This window comes from Nipponia nippon, unplaced genomic scaffold (genome assembly GCF_047370975.1).
Source record: "Nipponia nippon isolate SJK-2023a ecotype South Korea unplaced genomic scaffold, ASM4737097v1 scaffold_4, whole genome shotgun sequence".
NCBI classification, from domain to species: domain Eukaryota; kingdom Metazoa; phylum Chordata; class Aves; order Pelecaniformes; family Threskiornithidae; genus Nipponia; species Nipponia nippon.
In genome coordinates, this window is record NW_028262358.1 from 46,238,466 (window position 1) to 46,257,027 (window position 18,562).

An 18,562-nucleotide genomic window follows, 5' to 3' on the forward strand; every position below is an offset into this window, starting at 1 on the left:
CAGAGCTGGATGCAGTACTCGGGCTTGTTTGCCTTTTTACAGTACTGGGTTTATTATCTAAGAAATGAGGCCTGAAAAAGCACTAATTTGTCGTTCATTCTAGATTTAACTCCATAGCTTTTATGGTTCCATTGTGTTATAGATACAGACACGTTGGGAGAAAAGTAGTTACCTAAAGGCTTTTGTGTGCAATTTCCAGAATACCATCTTGACATACTCAAACTGCCATGCCACAAGAAAAATATGCTGTAGTTATACTTTTAACAGAAAGTTATGAACTTACTGAGATACACAACACAAAAGCATGCCCATGTCAGTGCGTGTCCTGTGGTTGCAAGAGAGTTTCTGAGAATAGAACCTGTAAGCAGCAACTCAGGAGCTTCTCCTGAGAATGTTTTACTGCTTCGTAAGAGGTAAGATCACATCACTCGCGTAGTGCTCTGGCTTGTGGTAAAAGCCTTGCTGCTGCTCTTAATGCGATGAAGTCAGAAGCACTGAAAGATTCAGTCAGGCTTATTTCGTTAATTCAGCAGTGGCTTAGTGAGCATGTATGGTAGTTTTTATGAATGTTTCCTTTCTTTTTTTTTTTAATAGAAGAAACTTGCATATAAGCCAAAGTGTTTTTCATTGCAGAGAGGTAGATTTTAACTGTAGTGGTATTTTCACTTTACATTGATTTATATAACCTTTGTGTTCTGTTAGCATGGTCTGTTTTGTGTGAAATAACATTTTTATGCACTATTTTGCTTCTGGTTTTTGCTCAAGTGTTTGGCATTCTGCTTTGTGTATGATTTAATTTATTATTTCATTTATTTTCAGGGTGTTAATAAGTAACTGTTGAGAGTAAGCCCAAAATGCATTTGAGGATTAATGTAGTATTTCCCTGCTTGCAACTGACTTAATACTGTTTGTAAACATCTTATTGGAAGTATACAGCTGGATAAAGTTAGTTTATCTGAAATTGTTTAATGTTCTTCTGCAAATATTTGGTGTTTGCAAAACATTTTTAGGGAAACAGTTCTAGAAATTCCTATATTACAGGTCCTATATAACAGAAAAAATATCACGCTTTCATTCTCATGTGTGTGTGGTTATGTGTACTTCTGGGTTTTGCTCTTCATTATTTCTGTTTGTTGTATCCCTTTATCTCCTGCAACTGACTCTGTTCTTAGTACTGTGCAGCACTGTTGTTCCACCCCAGTGATTCAGCTCAGAAATACTGATGCATCTCTCTGATCAGTTCTGCTTGTTCAGGGTACTTGGACAATTTTATGCTTTTTAGAAGTGTCCTGCACTTGCTTTTCCTATCATAGACAGACACCTACTAGTTAATTGGTTTTGGTTTCACTGCAATCCAGGATTTTAACCTTGTATGATTAGGTGATGGGGGCAGTGTCAGCCCATTCTGAACCTCGAGCTTAACTGTAGTGCGGTACAAGAGTTCTGCTGAATGGGTGGTGGCCTTCCTTGTTTGTTGGGACCCTGTGCGTGATCAGAATGTTCATGCTCTTTCTGCAGAAGTACACTACTAGTATGGATTTTGTACGGAAATTTGAACGACAGTGTGGCTCCCAGGCCAGTGTGAAACGGTTAAGATCTCATCCCTCTTACCACAGCTTTAACAACAAATGGAATTTGCCTGTATATTTTCAAATAAGGTTAGTATGCATTTTTTTGTTCACTCTCCAAAAAGTAGAGTTCAGTCACAGCAAGATGATCTGGCTTAGGGTCAGGTCTCCTCATTGTTGAAAGTTTCATTTGTCAACAAATCAGAGTAGAAGTCAAACTAAGAATTTCATTACTAAGTCAGGTAACTGTTTTATATATCTTTCAACAATTTAGCAAAATCACAGCCAGCTACTCTTCAATATGTACTGTGTTGTTGTTACGCTGAATTTGATACACTACTTATAAGACTTTCAGGAACAGATCTAGATAAGTCTTGAAATCTTGTTTCAGATTCTTTTTGTCCAGTGTCCCTGGAACTAAACTGTATGTTGAAAGTAGCTACTTGTGCAAATGCAGAGGAATACGTACTATGAGGGAAGAAGTCTTTCTTCTTAGAAATACAGAATTAAAGGACTTGACAACTTGTAGATTTTCCAGATCTAGCCATGTTTCTGACATTCTTTTTGTCTCACAGGATGTACTCTGTAAAGTGCTGGGTCTTGTAGCACTGTCTTCCCAAAGATTCCCTTTTCCTGAGGAGCTAAGTAATAAGTTTTAGCTTACTTTTCCAGCAGGTCTAATGTACCTGTAGCATTAGCTTTTACAGATCTTGCAGCTAGAAGAGAGCAGAGAGTCCCAAGAAAGCCCTGTTTTAATTCTAGTAATGCTAGAATTTTAATGAAAGGAACAAAATAGAATGTAAAACCATATTTTTAGAAAGTGTAGTCTATACATCTGATTTTAGGGCTGGATAGCAAGCTTCCAGGCAAGAAAGAGAACCATTGATGAAGTCTGCTATGACCTAAGTGTGCTGTGAGTGATCTCTCTTGGTCCAAAACCTTCTGAGACACTCTTAAAAAAAAAAAAAAAAAAAAAAAAAAAAAGTAGAATTTCCAAAAGAGGGGAGAGAAATTGATGTTTATTTTTAACCTGGATCACGTTAGTGGCCTTTTTTTATTGCATGACTCTATAACTGGCAATAACAGTACGACGACAGCCACATTTATACAGTTTCTTTAATCCAGGATAAATCTACATTGCTGCTGAAAAATTCCATCCAGGAATCTTTATTTGTGCTGGAACTAATGTAAGTGACAGGAACATGGGGCTGGGAGCAGGGTCTTAGTGTTTTGGTGGTTCACTGCATTTTGTAAAATGGTAGCCCCAGCCTCTGACATCCTGGTTTGGTTTTTTGCTTGCACATCTGTTCGTGCAGCTGTGTAGTGAACTGATGTGAGGATCTGTTATCCTGGGCAAAAAAAGGCTGACGTTCAACTCCAATGAATTTCTCCAGACCACTTAACTCTACGAATATTCATGCTGGCCCAAGGGAAAGGGCAGGAGTACTCACTACGGTAGCAGTGCTGAGTGCACAGACTAAAAGTGGCGATGGAACTGTAGCCATTATGAACCTTTTAATAGATTTATGTCATTAATAGCTCTGTGAGTCTGCCCCTTTTGTGTGAATGTGCAACTTTTCTAGTAAGTGATCACTTGATCAAACTTTAATACTCTTGCTCATAAAATTGAAATGGAGCTTCAGCATATTCTTTCTGTTCAAAAATGTTCTTTCCTATTAGGTATTCTGAGCTCTGACTGATTAAAAAAAACTTTAAAAAAAAAAATTTTCCTTTAATCCAAGATTACTGTAAATCTATTTTGTGTGCACTATTTTGATAAATGCTTGGATAACAGCAGCTGGTTCATCTTTCACCATATTATTCCTATATATTGGAATAATCTGATAACTTTCAGAAGTGACCATGAATACTTTAGTGCACAACTGTGAAAATAATGGAAGATATTCATTATATGTATCAGGGAAGCTTTTTCTTTGATATATGTTAATATCCTTAAGTCATACAGGATTTTTGTTGAAGTAGTATCTCGCACTATGGCATTTATAGTTAAGATGGTTGGGTTTTTTCTTTTTTCAATTACAGAAATTACTCAGAACAATCAGCCCTCACTAAAGCCTTTACAAATGATCCTTTGAGGAACCGACGGATGTACAGGCACTTCTTCTGTAGCAGTGCTGGCACAGACAGCCCCAGTAACTCTTTCCCTTGCCATTGCTTCAATTATGTCAGTACAACTGATTGTGGAACTGTAATGAACCCCACATTGGGGAATTTTTTTCCTATGTAAGAAACATTCAGCAAAAATGATGTCAGTGTTAAAAATCTGATTGCATTCTCTAATCCCTTTCACCATAACACTTAAAGACACTGCTCTGTAGGTGGAAGTAGTGCATAAGCAAGAATGAGGTTTTGAAGCCATTTCCAAGATAGTTCTAAAATATGTTTATTTGCCAAACATGCATCTAGTCCATTAGGAGTTTGAACAAGAAAAGCTAGGTGGGACCTTGTTGTGATCTAGAAATGACAGTTAAGAGGTTTTAAGAGCAACCCTGCAGGTTCGTAATTAGTAAGTTTGATAGAAAGTCGTACAGAGTTACTGTGATGCACATAAAAGCAAGAAAGGGGAAACCAATGACGACAGAACCTTCTGTGGGGGAGCTTAAAATGACAGCTTTGTTTCAACATTTAGAGGGAAAACCTGGTTAAAGAAGAATTTTCTGCAGCTCTTGCTTGACAATTTTTAGATGAGGGAAATGCTGTGTTGTTTATCCAATATGCTTTAAATATGGAGAAGTATTAATTAATTAATTATGGATGTTTTAATATTAACTTTGCTGTTATACCTAAAAAATTGGGGAGGCGGGATTTTTTTTTTTACTTTTTTGAAGGGTGAATTTTTTTAAAAAAAGGGGGTCAAGGCATCCTGTGAGGAACTATTGATTTTTATCGGGTACAGAATTGTTTGCAGAACCTTACACCACTGGTCATTAACAAACATGTAGAAAGCTGAAGGCTCCAGTGTCACGTGACATATCTGAAGGTCAACTAAAGCAAGTATGAGACAATGTGTTCACTTTTGGTTTAAAAACAGTAACAAAACAAAAAATTTCACTCCTCAAAAAAGCTGAGGCCTTGACACTCTGTGAGCTATCATTTTGATAACATTTGCAACCGTGACTTTAATAATTTCCCAAAGTATAAGCTTTGTATCTGCCTGTAAAATGTCAAAGGTTCTCTTTCAAGTGTTTGAATGTTGGTCTGATGTATATCCCAATTTATGTTGGGCAAAAATAACCCCACATCTAAAATCTGTGTATGTGCATTGATAGCACATTGAAATAAACATTTAAAAAATGTTTAGGCATCAATTTAAGCAATTATTGAATTGTAATATTCAAAACTTTTCTGTCTCTCAGATTCAGAGAAATAGCAGGGGCCTTAGAAGAAGCACTTTCAGATACACTAGAGGAAGCACCAGGTAAACTTCTATTGCAAAAAATAATTTCTCTATTGTGAAGGAACTGGTGGTATAAATAGCAGTGGCTACTGTCTGTCTACTGAGTACTTAGTAACATGCATCCTGTGGGTTCACATGAGCTTTCTGTTTTCTGATGAACTGATTAAACAGTGTAATAAATTTTTATAGAGAAGGCAATAGGAGAGTACTGTTCAGTGATCACTTTACTGACTGAAAACACCCCTTTTGATAGCATCCATCAACATATTTGTGGAACTATCCCCTCAGTGCAAGAAGGAACTAAATTGGCATTTGGCATCCTCTAAGAGACAACCAAAAGGCTATGCTGTGTTATTGTGGCATATTTTTCTTAATCGTTGTAGGGATATGTAGAGACAAAAATGGGTGTCTGTTGGCAGCATTTAGGCTTGCTATGGTTTATAGCGTTGGTGTCTGCTCCAAAAACATACATTGGTTTAGGAGCAATTGAGGAGGTACGCACAGGAAGGATTAGAGTGGAAGGGAAAACCTGGTATATTCATTAGAAGTATACTGTAACCAGAAAAACTTAATTCAGTTAACAGACTAAATACTTATGAAGAAGGTAGCTAAAAGCCGCATAAACGTGTGTGTGCATACACACACATGCCCTCTGAAGAGAGCAAGGAAAAAAAATCCCGATGAAGACAAAATGCATAAATCCTACCACTTCAAGGTGTTTGCCTGGAACTTGCAGACACATTCCCTAGCTCTCTAATTGTATGCTATAAAATGTTAGTACATGAATACCACTTTAAAAGTATTTGGTTTAAATATGGATATTCCTGCTGTGTTTTAAATAAATATTTCTAGCAGATATCTCGGATACAACTGTGACAGGAGCAGTAGTTTAGCGCTAAGGGAGCGTTACTGTTATGGCTGGCAAGCATGTCTAATATACCTTCTTCATAAGACAGCCAAAAATTATCCTGGAAATATTATCTCCTGAAGTGGATTATTTGGACAAGCTGTTCCTGCCTTTGTTGCAGGCAAATTCTCATTTGTTACTTTTGCAACACAGCTACAGCAAGACTTATTGCTTTAGATTTCAAATTCCACTGAGGAGCAAATATTTTAAGAGTTTGTTTCATATAGCGCTTAATGAATCCTCTTTGCTGTCTTTGTGATTGTCTTCTGTGGAAGGCTTTTTTTTACTTTTTTTTAAATCTCAGGTAATGCAATTACACTGATGTTACATCTTTTAAAAATGTGCTTAGGAACTTGACCTTTGTTGTCTGATTGTTTCTAGCTGGCAGCTCATACTGTCTTTTGGCCACTCACATGGTCTGGATGAGTCTTCTGAAGTGCTGGTCAGATCAAATGTTTTTACCGTTATTAGCACACCGTCTGTGGAAACTTAGTCTGCAAATTTTGGCACGCTACTCTGTGTTCGTTGGTGAGGTAAGAGAACAACATGCTTATGGTTTTGGTGTTTGGGTATGCCCATCAATAAGATACCTTTTGAAACAAAGTATGTGACCTCTTTTTAAGCGCTTTTTTCCTGAATTTAACATTCTTTAAGAAGAACACTTTCAGCCAGTTCGTAAGTCTGTTTTATAAAAAGTATCACTGCAAAATATGTTATTTTTGCGGTTATTGTTAACCACAAATATCAGTGCTGCTGCGGTATTACTGTCTGATGGTTGCCAAGGCTGTACTTCCATGTATGCTTAAGGCTGCCTCTGCCATTGAAAAAAGTAGCCACAATCTTTTCATTTTGTTGTGTTTGTGTAAGTGTTTACTCGTTGATACAGTGAATGATGATGTGAAACTGAGCCAGGTGAAAAATAACGCTGAAAAAAAAAAAAGGGGGGGGGGTAGTAAATTAATCCGGATCAGTTGCTCAGTGTTGAGACTGTAAAACTGGAAGTTTCATGGGCAACTGACTCAACATCAATGATTCCCTGCTTCTGAGCAGGAAAGGTTGTGCTTTGCTCTTCTACTACCTGCTCCCAGCCATACAAGTTTCCCTGTTTCTTGTGTCATAGAAAGCATGATAAAATAATTGGAATTTAAAGGGACTTCTGGAAGTCATCTGGTCCCAATTCCTGCTCAAAACAGGGCCAGCTTAGATAAGGTTGTGCAAAGCCTTTTCAAGTTGAATTTTGAGTATATGCAAAGATGGCAATTTCATGCCTCTCTGGGAACCCTGGTCCAATGACTGACCACTTTTTTCCCTCATGTTTGATCAGAATTTCCCTTGCTACAGTCCATGTCCGTTGCCTCTTACTCTGTCACTGTACCTCAAGGAAAAGTCTGATTCCGTCTTCTTTATACAGACCCCTTAGGTAGCTGAAGACAGCAGTAAGATCTCCCTTTATCCTTTTCTTCAGACTCAGTGACTCAGTTCTCTCAGCTAAATTAGCTCATGAAAAGTACTGATAAGTACCAGAGTTAAAACAGCATAGTTGAGTGAAGCACGTGCCTGACAACAGAGGGCTTGAGGAGGTGGAAGAAAGGGGTTGTTTGACAGCAGAGTGGTTATGATTTTTGTATTCCAGCATATGAAAAGAAACTCTGTTTCTGCAAAGCAGATAACGATCAAATTTTTTGTCTTTCGTCTTCCTCCAGTGCAGTAGTTCATTTGAACACCACACAGGTGAAAATTGCTGTAGGACTGGACTGCCCTCTATTATAGTGACAAATTTGCTCCAAATCATCCAACTCCTTAGTGCACAAAAAACTATTTTAAAAATATCTTTTTTTAATGTAATTTAGGAATGCTAATATCCCTTGTAAGTGTGGCATTCTAATACTGAGAACTTACAAATCTTTTATGTACTGTTTCTGTTTGTACAGTTTTAACTGCTTTCATGATTGCTAGTGTTCACGTCTCAATTTGATGTTTCAGGTTTCTGTAAGGCCCATTTCCAGTGAGAATATGAAGGAAAGCAAAAAATCTCTGCCAGTTGGTAAAAAGGAATCTTCTGTAAGCCTCAACCCTAGTGAGGACCAAGGGAACGGGTCTTCGCCAGAAAGTCAGCCATGGGCTTCTATATCTAGTACTCAGTTGGTATATGTTGCTGCAGATCTGGACAAACTCCAAGATCAGGTTTGTGCTTGTGACTTTACTTACAAAAGAGTCTGTGTTGATCTATGTGCCAATATTGTTTGGCATCTTGTTAAGGACATTAAATTGTTTAAAAAATTGTATCATAAAGCTATTTTTTTAATCTTAAATGCTAAAACTGGAGTAGTCTGATATAGATAATCACCTGAAATAAATGGTCTACTCTGTGCTTATTTGGAATGGCAGATTGCAGAGAAACCACTTCAGGTATTTAAACTCTTTTTATCGGTAGCTGCTGGACTTAACTCCTAAAATAATATGTTTCTGCTCATTTTTGGTGCAAAGTGTCATTGTGCCAGAGTCTTAACCTTTTCTAGTAAAATCTCTGTTGCAGCTTGGAGTGTGGTGCAATATTCAGCTTTAATATTATATTCTCTCTTAAATGTTTACTGGTTTTAGTCTTTGAGGTTGAAAAAGGCTTTATTGTTATGATTATACTTTACTAATCATCCAGAACCTTGAAAAGAGATTCATTTTCTTCCAGTAGGGATGACTTCTATGTATTTTTGGTCAATAAGGCTGAAATTTCTGTAATTTGTCAAGTTGTAAGTTACATCTGAGTCGATAATATTTTGTTAATTCTAAATTATTTCCTCTGAGGAAAATAGTAAGGAGATATAGTGCATAGGCCTTAATTTCCGTGAATATTATATTCTTCTAGTACTAGTTTCCTATAAATACAGTAAAAACATAGAAAAGATTGAAGGTGTCTTTTGATGCACTGGAAACTTACAGAATGTACGGAAAGTAATTACAATATGTTTATAACATGACTGTATCTCTTCTGTTTGTTTTTTTTTTTTTTTTTGTTCAGATTCCTGACATCTTAGAAATTATTAAACCAAAACTTGAAATGATTGGCTTCAAGAATGTTTCTTGTATTGCAGGTAAAGCTGAGAGGCTGAATTCAGTCTCTTTCCCCTTTCTCCCAAATCCCCTCTGCCAAACAAACAAAATCAGCTTTTAGATACATTTTCATTATTTAATGAGAAAATGAGAAATTTGAAAATACTAATGTTTTTATTACTTAATGAATCTTGCTTTAGTTTCTATTTAACAGTTTAAACCTATCTTGACATGTTCAGTCTGGAAAACGTTTGCTTAAAATTGAGTGAGTCTGAAGTGCTTTGGGGAGGTTTTTTTGTACGCTTTTTTTTTTTTTTTTGGAAGTAAGTCGTCATTGTCCAGTAATTAGGACCTTGGACTAGAAGATTCATATCTCTAAACTACTACTTGTAAAGGAAATGGGGAAGAAGTAAGGAGAGGCTTTTCATTATCCAGTTGAAACTAAAATATTTTTCTAAAAAGAAGTTTCTCTCTCTCGGCCTGTTGAATCATGTAAGGAGGAGAGTTATCAAAGTTTCATAGTTAAATATCTTAATTTCAGAGGACAGAAGCAATTAAGTATTTTAGCCTCTTCTTTTTTTCTGTTTGTTTTTTTTTTTTTATCTGATCATTTGTTATGTGAAACATGGAGTCTGATTTTAATTCAGTAATTAAAGCCAAGCATGCAGCTGGGTGAGTGAACTAGTCCCTGTGTTCAAGTATAGCCAGAAGTTCTGCACTGTGAATTCCACTTAAATCTCTAAATCAGGATTATTGGTAGATGTCCAAGTCCGTAAGAGAGGTAGAAGCTTGCGCACATCCCTCACTCAGTAGATGGTAGTTGAGCATGTTCCAGTCACTCCATAGGGAATTTAGGCACTGTGAGAAAGAATTTCACAACCGCAGTTCCCTTGGTAGGTCAGAGCCTTTTGATTCAAGCCCCTTGCTACATTGGTAATACTGAAAAAACTGTGGACCTGGAGAATGTTACTTTACTCCTTTTTTCTTTCCTTCCCTCCATCTGTTCTTCTGGCTGAGGAATGGTTGATGTTACTGGTGATGTTTTATAAACGGCTGGTGTGTATTTATTTATTTAAGCATCCTGTATTTGACACTAGCAGCCATCTAAGATAGTGAATGAGATTGGGATGATGGGGGGGCTCACATAATTTATGTTGTGATTGGGCAGGGTAGCTCAGTTTAAACTTTAGCATTTTTACTTCAATAGAAGCCTTGGAAGACTCAAAGACTTCTTTATCAGCCTGCGTGCCTACCTTGAATAAAAGGATTATCCAGGATCTCAGTGAGTCCTCCTTCGCTTACCTGAAGAGTGCACTGGAAGTTCCAAGATTATATAGGAGAACCAATAAGGTCAGTGCTGGTTGCAGATGAAAAAATAAATCTCAGAAAGGCCTATGTTAAGAATGTTAACCGGGCAGTACATTTATGAGTTCTTCTGCTTGACAGCCAAGAGCCCTATTAAATACCATGAGATAATTTAGTAATTTACTGTTTACCTCATTGCAAAGGAAAAAGAAAAAATGGCATTTTCAAAATTTTATGTAGGGTAACAAAGATGAGGGCACAGGCCTGAGATAGAAGGAAGGTCAAGGAGTAGAACTCTTGATGTGCAAAAGAAAAAGGGTTAATGAGAAGAATTGTGTTTCCCTCATGTCATAGCATATACCGTAAGATGCAGTGCTGCTGAGTGGCAGGCTTCTTTTGGGACGATGACACTTCTGCCTGCTATGTCAAGAAACCTCTTCCCAGTGAGCTAACTGCTTGGATTTGATTCAAGAAGTATCTTGCACAGAAGGAACAAGATGAGAATGGCTAAAAAGAGTAATTTGTTGAGAAACTAATAAAAAGTAATGGTGAAATACGGCACCAAAACCAATTGTCTGATCTTGGCTTGTTCTACTACTGTGACTTGCCTTTGCCAGTTTGTCTGCACAGTCGTTTTGGTAGGTAGCTTGGTATCATTCAGGCAATAGAGAAAAATTTGAGTAATGGGAACCACAGACTACTACATCCTTTGAACACAGAAGGCAGGCTGAAATGGGGAAGGCCACAGTTCTTTCCCGCTCACCCTTCTCTCCTTGCTCTCTCTTCCTACTTGTTTGTGGAGTGGTTTTGGTAGGGGTTGGGGGGAGGGTTGCCTTGGCTCACCAAAATCAAAAGCACTGTCCTGACTGTCACGAAGTACAGCAATGCTGTACTTTTTCAACGGCTAAATGGAAAAAATTAGAGCTGTTAAGTCTACTTCTTTCAAGGATATTAAATTTCCTTTGGGTGGAACATTTAGGGTAAGCTGGAAGAGAAATTGTTCCTAAGGAAGTAGTTTATTACTTCAGTTTATTATTAGGGTTTCTCACTATCTTAGTTTTAAGGACATACTTAATCAGAAATTGTATTTAAAAAGAAGAAACAACTTCAAGGCTAATAAATTCTTCTGTGTAGTGACTAGATTGTTCTGTCTTTAACAGAGAATACTTTTACTTAAGGAAAGAGTAGAACAAAGTATATAAGTCAAAGGAGGGTGAAAACCCTGACAACCCTACGCTGCTTAGCTCAGTTATCTGAAAGCAAACTCTGCATAGTGATTTAGTGGACTGCCATCACCTCTCAGTTGTCCGTGGGATGTTTAAGCAGATGGTGGGCTAGCTGTGCCAAAACAAAGACATAGGACCTATCCACCTTCAGTTCAGTTGAGCTGCTCGCTTGAGCTCTGTATTCCATGAGTGTGACTGCATTGCTCTCTTGGCCATCAGTCTAACTGGTATTATGTGGAGCGAAGCCTAAACTGACAAACAGGAGCAAGATGACTTGGGTAGAGAAGGTACACTATTACAGTCATGTTAAGTTCTGGCAGCTTTATTTTTACTATGTTCTAATGCTTTGATTTTTCGGCAGAATTCAGAATTTGGCATGAGGATAGTCTTTGCAGGAATTGGATGTGCAAAGAATCTTTTGCTTGGCCAAGCAACTCTAAGATGTTAATGAGGTATTTCAGGTGTCAGGGATTGTGTGTACCCTGGATATGTTCTGTTGCTTTGAAATGCATGAGGTTTACCCAAGCTGTGTGTGGATCATCCCTGGAGAGATGAAGCATTCTGCAACCAAAACTAGCTGAGAAGAAGACGGTGAGGGGATGGTAGTTTATCCCAAAAGCATTCTTCTGGAAAATAGGGAGCAGGATGGTATAAGACTGGAAGGAACAATGTCTTCAATTTAGTGGTGTATAGTATGAAATAGTAGATATTTTAACAAAGATATAATAGGCCGTTGTGGACACTGAGTCTGCTCAGCTTTCTCTGAAATCGGCGTGAGCACAAAGTGCGTTCAGGATCATGCCCTGATAATAGGAGTGGTATCTCTCAAAAAGCTTTAGTCATTTTGAACCTTGTTCTGTATTATATCACACTGTATAACACTACTGAATGATTTTGTGGTGATATCTTTCCTATGTACGATCACCTTTTCCATGATATGTCGTGAATGGAGTATGTATCTATTTGCTTAGGTACAGCCTTAGCATTTTATATACGTGCTATAATTTGGTGGTGATGCTTTCAGTAAGTAAATTACTGGTTCTTTTTCCCCACCTTGTTTCTCTGTCATCTACCAGGAGGTGCCAACTAAAGCTTCGCCTTATGTTGACAGTGCTCTTAAGCCCTTCTACCGACTGCAGAATGAATACAAAGATATATTGAAGCAGCCCATGATTCATCAATGGTTGGAAGGTGCCCTCTCTGAAAGCACACAGAAGTAAGAGAACCATAGAGAACATTCTTTGCATTAATTAAAAATTCCAGTGTCTGTTGAATGGGCACAGGAAAAAAACAAAACCCTATGAATTAACACAGCTGTAAAGAAAACAAGAATATACGCCTCTTTTGGCAGGGTATATTTCTCCAGATTTACTGTGACATTGTGTATTCAGCAGATGAAAAGCAGGGCAGGGAATCCAGAGATCTGACTTCTGCTCAGATCTGTACAAACTGTGGCATTGTGGATAGGGCATTTGAAAAATTGTTTAGCTCTACGAATGCAACAGCAAACTAAACGCTTGCATTTTGTCTCAGACTTGATATAAGACATTAACCCCATGTTATTTTCAGTGAACAATGGTCAAATTTTCAAGAAACTTGAGTTCTATTTTCCTTTGACTTTTTTAATGTATGTAATGATTATCCAACTTTTTAGTGGTTTAAAAAAAAAATCCAAACCACCTTCAGATTTTTTAGCTCTGTTCACAGTTTAATAAGGCAGTCATAAAGCAATGCTTTCTTTAATAGATCTTCTGTTTCCTAGTTAGCATCTTGAGGACTTCTTGAGCATGAATATCTATCTGCATTAAGTTCCTTAATGGATTTTGTTTCTGTCTGTTTGTCTAGCTGTATTTTAAATTCGTACTGCTGTGGGATGTTGTGTTCTCTGAGTTCAACCAGTTAAACTGTGTAACATGAGAAGGCAATACTTGCTTTTATTTGGAAGTTCTACCAGATAATTTCACTGGATACCCCCTACTTCTTGCATTATGGACAATTTATTCCTTGTGTTAGCTGTAATTTTTTATATCTCTGTAATCTTGCTTCAGACTAAAGAGTCCCTTTAGCCTATTTTGATGTTTCCTCTTCCCATCTTTATAGCTGCTGTTTGCTGTTTTTCTTTGTCCCTTCCAGTCACAGGTGGTATGAACAGAAGAGTCCGTACAGGTTACAGTGAGACGCTGGTGATTTCTGTCTGTCCTTACATGGTTTTCTTAATAATTCTTAGCATATTGTCTTGTCTGTTGACTGCTGCTGACCATTGGATTGATGTTTTCTGAGAATTAGCCACATAATACTGAGTCTTTTAAATTGTAGTCAGAACCTGAGTTCTTTCCTGCCCTTCACCTCCTTATTCCTCCCTGCTGCTCCACTTCTGGCACCTCTCAGGTACTTATTAATGCCCAATGCGTCTGCAGCGCTTCACAGTCACTTTTTTAGTTATTCAGGCTAAACCTAAAATTATAAGACAGTTTTGACACTCTCATATTCACTAACTGTCCTTAAAATTATTATTAAGTGTTTTGGACAGGGCTAAGCATAGATTGGTCTGAATTCCACTGGTCACTTCCATTTTGCACAAAAACTGCTTATTCAAGCTTGGTGTCTCTCTTTTAACCAGTTATTAGTCCATAAAAAGAAGCTTACTCTTAACGCATAGCAGTTATGTTTGTTTAGATTGCTGAAGGACTCCAAAGATTTCTGGAATGTCAAGTCACATACTTGTAGAGCTGAAATATCTTAGAGTGAATTCTTGTCTGTCTGTCAGTCTACCTGTCTGTGTCTACTAAGCCTTGCTTTTTAAAAGCTTCAGTAAATCTGGTGACACCACACAAAGTAAGTAGCTGTTCTGTAGTTCCTTGGATCCATCCAGATCTTTTTTTTTTCCTGAAAAAGCAGTTTCTCACTTTCCTTGTCAGTGTTACCAAAACTGACTTAAGTGCTAGGTTAAATACAGGGGTAGTGGTTAAACACAGGGGTAAGTTTGGCAGGTTCATTTGTTAATTCCTTAGATCTTTCTGTTGAATTCTGTTTTCATGACTTGTTGTTACTATTTTTATCAATTTGTTTTAAAATGTCTTATCCTCGCTGAACAAGAGAAGTCACAAAGAAACTGAATTTCTTAAATGGAGTAATCTTGTAGTTTCTTCATTGGGAATGCAGAGGCAAGTAATTAATTTAATTTCCTGCTGTGACAATATCGTCTTGCATCCAAATGAGAAAACCAGAAAAGGGCATAAACTCTGGTTAAAAATCACTGAGGGCTAAACTTGCTTAATGGCAGATGAACTTCTAAGTAGAGCAGAAGTAGGAAGTATTCACAAGTGAGTGGGACTGGGAAATACCAAGATATGAAAAGACAGCACGGTTGACTTTTATTGGTATACTTTTACATTTTGTAGAATGATATCTTGAAACAGTTTCCATGGCACTGGCAAGCACTTTTTCTTTAGTCATTCCTAGCTAATTATCTCTTTAAAAAGCTTGCCTGCTTTCTGTTGTCTGCCTGTTTAAGCATCGGGAAGATTCTTACAGCTTTCTTAATTCTTACAGTAATAGTTTGATCACTGTCATAGAGAGGCTCTTTGAAAGTTACAGATTTTAGCAAATTGTAGAACATAGCTCAATCTGGTCACTTCTCCTATGGATCCTCTAATTTCCCATTGTTGCTCTGTTTTCTCCTCTTAACAACTCACTGTCCTGGGCATCTGTTAACTAATTTATATGACATTATGCCCTTCCCATTTAGGCATGGGATTTCAGTCCATACGGCTTTCTGAAATTGCGTTGATTAGTTGATTTGTTTACCTTGTTTGATTCTATGCTTTCTTTAATGTGGATCCCAATATGTGGGAAGCGATGTTTTATTCCATCTATACCACTTCTAACTTGGCATTAGTGTTCGTCTGACTTTTCCTGCCAGCTTCCTGAGAGTCCTGCTTAGTTCAGTTTCTTCATTTTAGAAATAGGCATTTCTGACTGGTGTGTACTTGAATGCTCTCATATACACATACACTTCTAAACTTGTCTAAACTATGTATTTTTTGGTCTGTCAGGCTGTTATTCTTGTCCTGTTTGTAAAATAAATTTTACTTAGCGCTCTGTTGGTTGCAAATAGAGGCTGATTCAGACTTTGAAATTGAGAAATAGCATTCCTTGCTCTCTATTGAGTTCAGACATCTTGAACAGGTCAGAAATGTTGTGATGAGAAGGAAGCTTCCACACTGAATGACAATCCTCAGATTGACCTCTAGCACTAATGATAGAAATACTGATTAATTGATAATGATGGAAACATAAGTAGCTTCCTCACAAGGAAAACCATTCCTGCCAGCATTGTTCAGTATTTCTCTCAAGGCCAGTAATGTACTGATGTGTATGAAGTAGCTTTTCTGTAAAAGTGTCATTTTTTTCTTACTCATTGATCTTCCTTAATTCAGGTATTATGAAACTGTATCTGATGTGCTAAGTTCTGTTAAGAAAATGGAAGAGAGCCTAAAAAGGCTGAAGCAAGCCAGAAGAACTGTAACTTCAAACCCTGTTGGTACAAATGGAGGCATGAGTGATGATGATAAAATCCGACTGCAGCTGGCCCTAGACGTTGAGTATTTTGGAGAGCAAGTAAGTTATGAGAAACAAGTTTGTTTACTGTTATTACTGGGTTTGGAAGGGAGTGAGATAGAGGAGGAAGGGGAAGCTTGACTTATTTTTTTGGTCTGGAAAGCTTTGTTGCTGTGGTTTTGGTTTTGGGGGGTTTTGCTTTTTTTTTTTTTTTTTTTTTTTTTTCACATCTGTATAATGGAGGTGACTTGAGACCTTGGTGATTGTAGATACCACTTGAGCAATGCATGCTTTCCTGTCCTTTCTAGTACAAATGCAAGACTTGTATTTCTTACTATTCAAAATTCAAGTACTGCTTAGTGCTTAGAAGCACAAAGAAGAAACACTCTGTGCACAGATCAGAGGGCAGGGACCTTCTTTGGCTCTGATGGAAACATCTTTATGGCCCTGCTTTTGTTTGGCTTCTCTCTGGATATTTCCAGCCTTGACTTACTGCATAGTCAAGGGTCTATTCCCAAGAGCTTTGAAGATGTTAGCCTTATTTGTTGTGCTGTGTAACTGTAAGTTCCTTTCAGTGCCAAATATGAAACCTTAAATAACAAAACAAATAAAAAAAGAAAATATTCCAGGAAATGTGCGCAGTAGCTACATCGAATTGTACAGGCATACTGTTTTGTACTCATTTATTTCTGAAAATTATATATAGAAATAAACAAACTTCCAAGTGCAAGTCCATATCATTAGTTGGCAAGCAGTTGTCATCAGTCATCTTTATGAGCAGATGCTGTTGATGCGTTGTAACAGGTAGATAAGGTCTGCCTGTGTGTGAGCAGATGCTTTTCTCCTACCTGAGACTTACCACAAAGGAAGAAGATTTGGGTGGAAGCAGGGAAATGTTACTAGCAAGAACTATTATTTGGCTGGGTTTGGGCTTTTGTTCTTTTATTCCTATTGTGTGCACTAACTCACTGCAGTGTGAATTTAAGCTGAACTGGGATAGATTATCCATAATCATTCAGGAGCTGTTTTGGTACACACGAACACTACAAAGAGTTCCAGCAGCAAACACCTTTTCAGAATCATTTCGTTATGGTTTTATTTAGATCCAGATTTTTCTTTTTCAGTGCAATCTTAGTTTTCTCATGTCTGTATTTTTCTAATCGTCAGAGCAATAGATTTCCTGGGTAAGAAATGACTCGTAGCAGCCTCTCTATTTGTAGACTTGTTTTCATCCCGCAGGAAGTTTGAGGCTAGAACCATAGGCTCTTGCAGCCTATTGAAATGCTTTCATCATCATGCTGTTGGCTGTTCTTGGATGTATTCATGTTTATCTTTAAAGTTTTGCCCAGAAACCTCATTTGGGGTTTGAAAAAAATTTCAGTTTAAATCAATGCATTAAAAACAAACTTACAGCCAAGTTTCTCTTTCTGACTGTTTCATTGGAAAACTTCCAACTGACTTTAGTTACAAGTTGCCTAGAAGATGGTTAAATATTTTCCTGCAAGACACTACATTAACTGGAAAGACTTAACTGAGCAAAGTTGGATACAAATTTTTTTATAGTGTGCACTATATGCAGTTGTGGTTTTTTGCCACATGTCGATGCAGGACAAGACATATGCTTTGCTAAATGTTTTAAGTAGAATAATTAATGAGCTTTTGATGTTTCAAAGAAAAGTAAATGTTTCTTCTGTGTCTTTTTAGATACGAAAGATGGGACTGGAAACAAGCAGCATAAAAAGCTTTTCAGCACTTACAGAGCTGGTTATAACTGCCAAGGATCAGGCTACAGTGGAACAATCCTAAATATTTTTGAAAGCATGTGATTGAAGATAAACAATGTCCCTAAAAGAAAGAGAGATAATGTAACTCTTCTTTATTTTACCAAATAAGTAGCAATGAAGTGCTTCCTAATGTATCTCAAGCAACAAATCAGTGTATCTTCTGTCAAGATAGGCTTGTTTCACCAAAAGACTGAGAATTTACCATAGTTTTCCATTATATGGAAAACAATCAAAAGTTCTAAACTTTCTACTATAGAATAAAAGTGGAAGAAAATGTTTTTTTTTATTTTTGTTGTACATCTTAAAAGTGTAGAAGAATGAACTTATATGATGAAAATAATATGTAATAAATTGCCTTCCTAACTTTTGGTGTCCCATGTGTTTTTGAATCAAATGTATTCGTTGATGGCTGTCAAAAGCTTTCAAAGGGACTTCATTCCAGCTCTTCTGGAATAAAGAAAGTGCTCACAGGAGTAGGAATCTGCTGTTTCTTGTTACTGCTTTGCACTTACCTGCTTTCCCTCATCATGGGATATGATTAGCTCTTGTTTGGGTTTTGAATGTTTTCATTTTACAGATTTGTTTTTTTCATGGACCTTGTTGGTGAGAAGTGCTGCATAAAAAAAGCTCTTAAAGTACTTTAAACTTCAAAAATTAATTTCTAGTATCAGTATCTAACTTACTGGCTGTTACATTCAGGCTACCTGTTTTCCTTCAAACTAAAACTAGACACTAAGCTAGAATTT

At 37.2% G+C, this 18,562-nt stretch overlaps 1 protein-coding gene across 3 annotated transcripts in view; it reads left to right on the forward strand.

The window, feature by feature from the left end:
• Positions 1-18,179, forward strand: part of COG2 (component of oligomeric golgi complex 2) — a 32,657-nt gene extending 14,478 nt beyond the window's left edge. For all 3 annotated transcript variants that reach the window (XM_087776782.1, XM_087776783.1, XM_087776784.1), the window contains 9 exons: positions 1,519-1,658; positions 4,946-5,007; positions 6,275-6,426; positions 7,877-8,077; positions 8,910-8,982; positions 10,149-10,291; positions 12,549-12,688; positions 15,912-16,092; positions 17,737-18,179. In XM_087776782.1, the coding sequence (XP_087632908.1) occupies positions 1,519-1,658; positions 4,946-5,007; positions 6,275-6,426; positions 7,877-8,077; positions 8,910-8,982; positions 10,149-10,291; positions 12,549-12,688; positions 15,912-16,092; positions 17,737-17,838 (1,194 nt within the window). In that variant the 3' untranslated portion in view covers positions 17,839-18,179. The remainder of the gene's footprint in view (positions 1-1,518; positions 1,659-4,945; positions 5,008-6,274; positions 6,427-7,876; positions 8,078-8,909; positions 8,983-10,148; positions 10,292-12,548; positions 12,689-15,911; positions 16,093-17,736) is intronic.
• Positions 18,180-18,562: the final 383 nt, after the last annotated feature.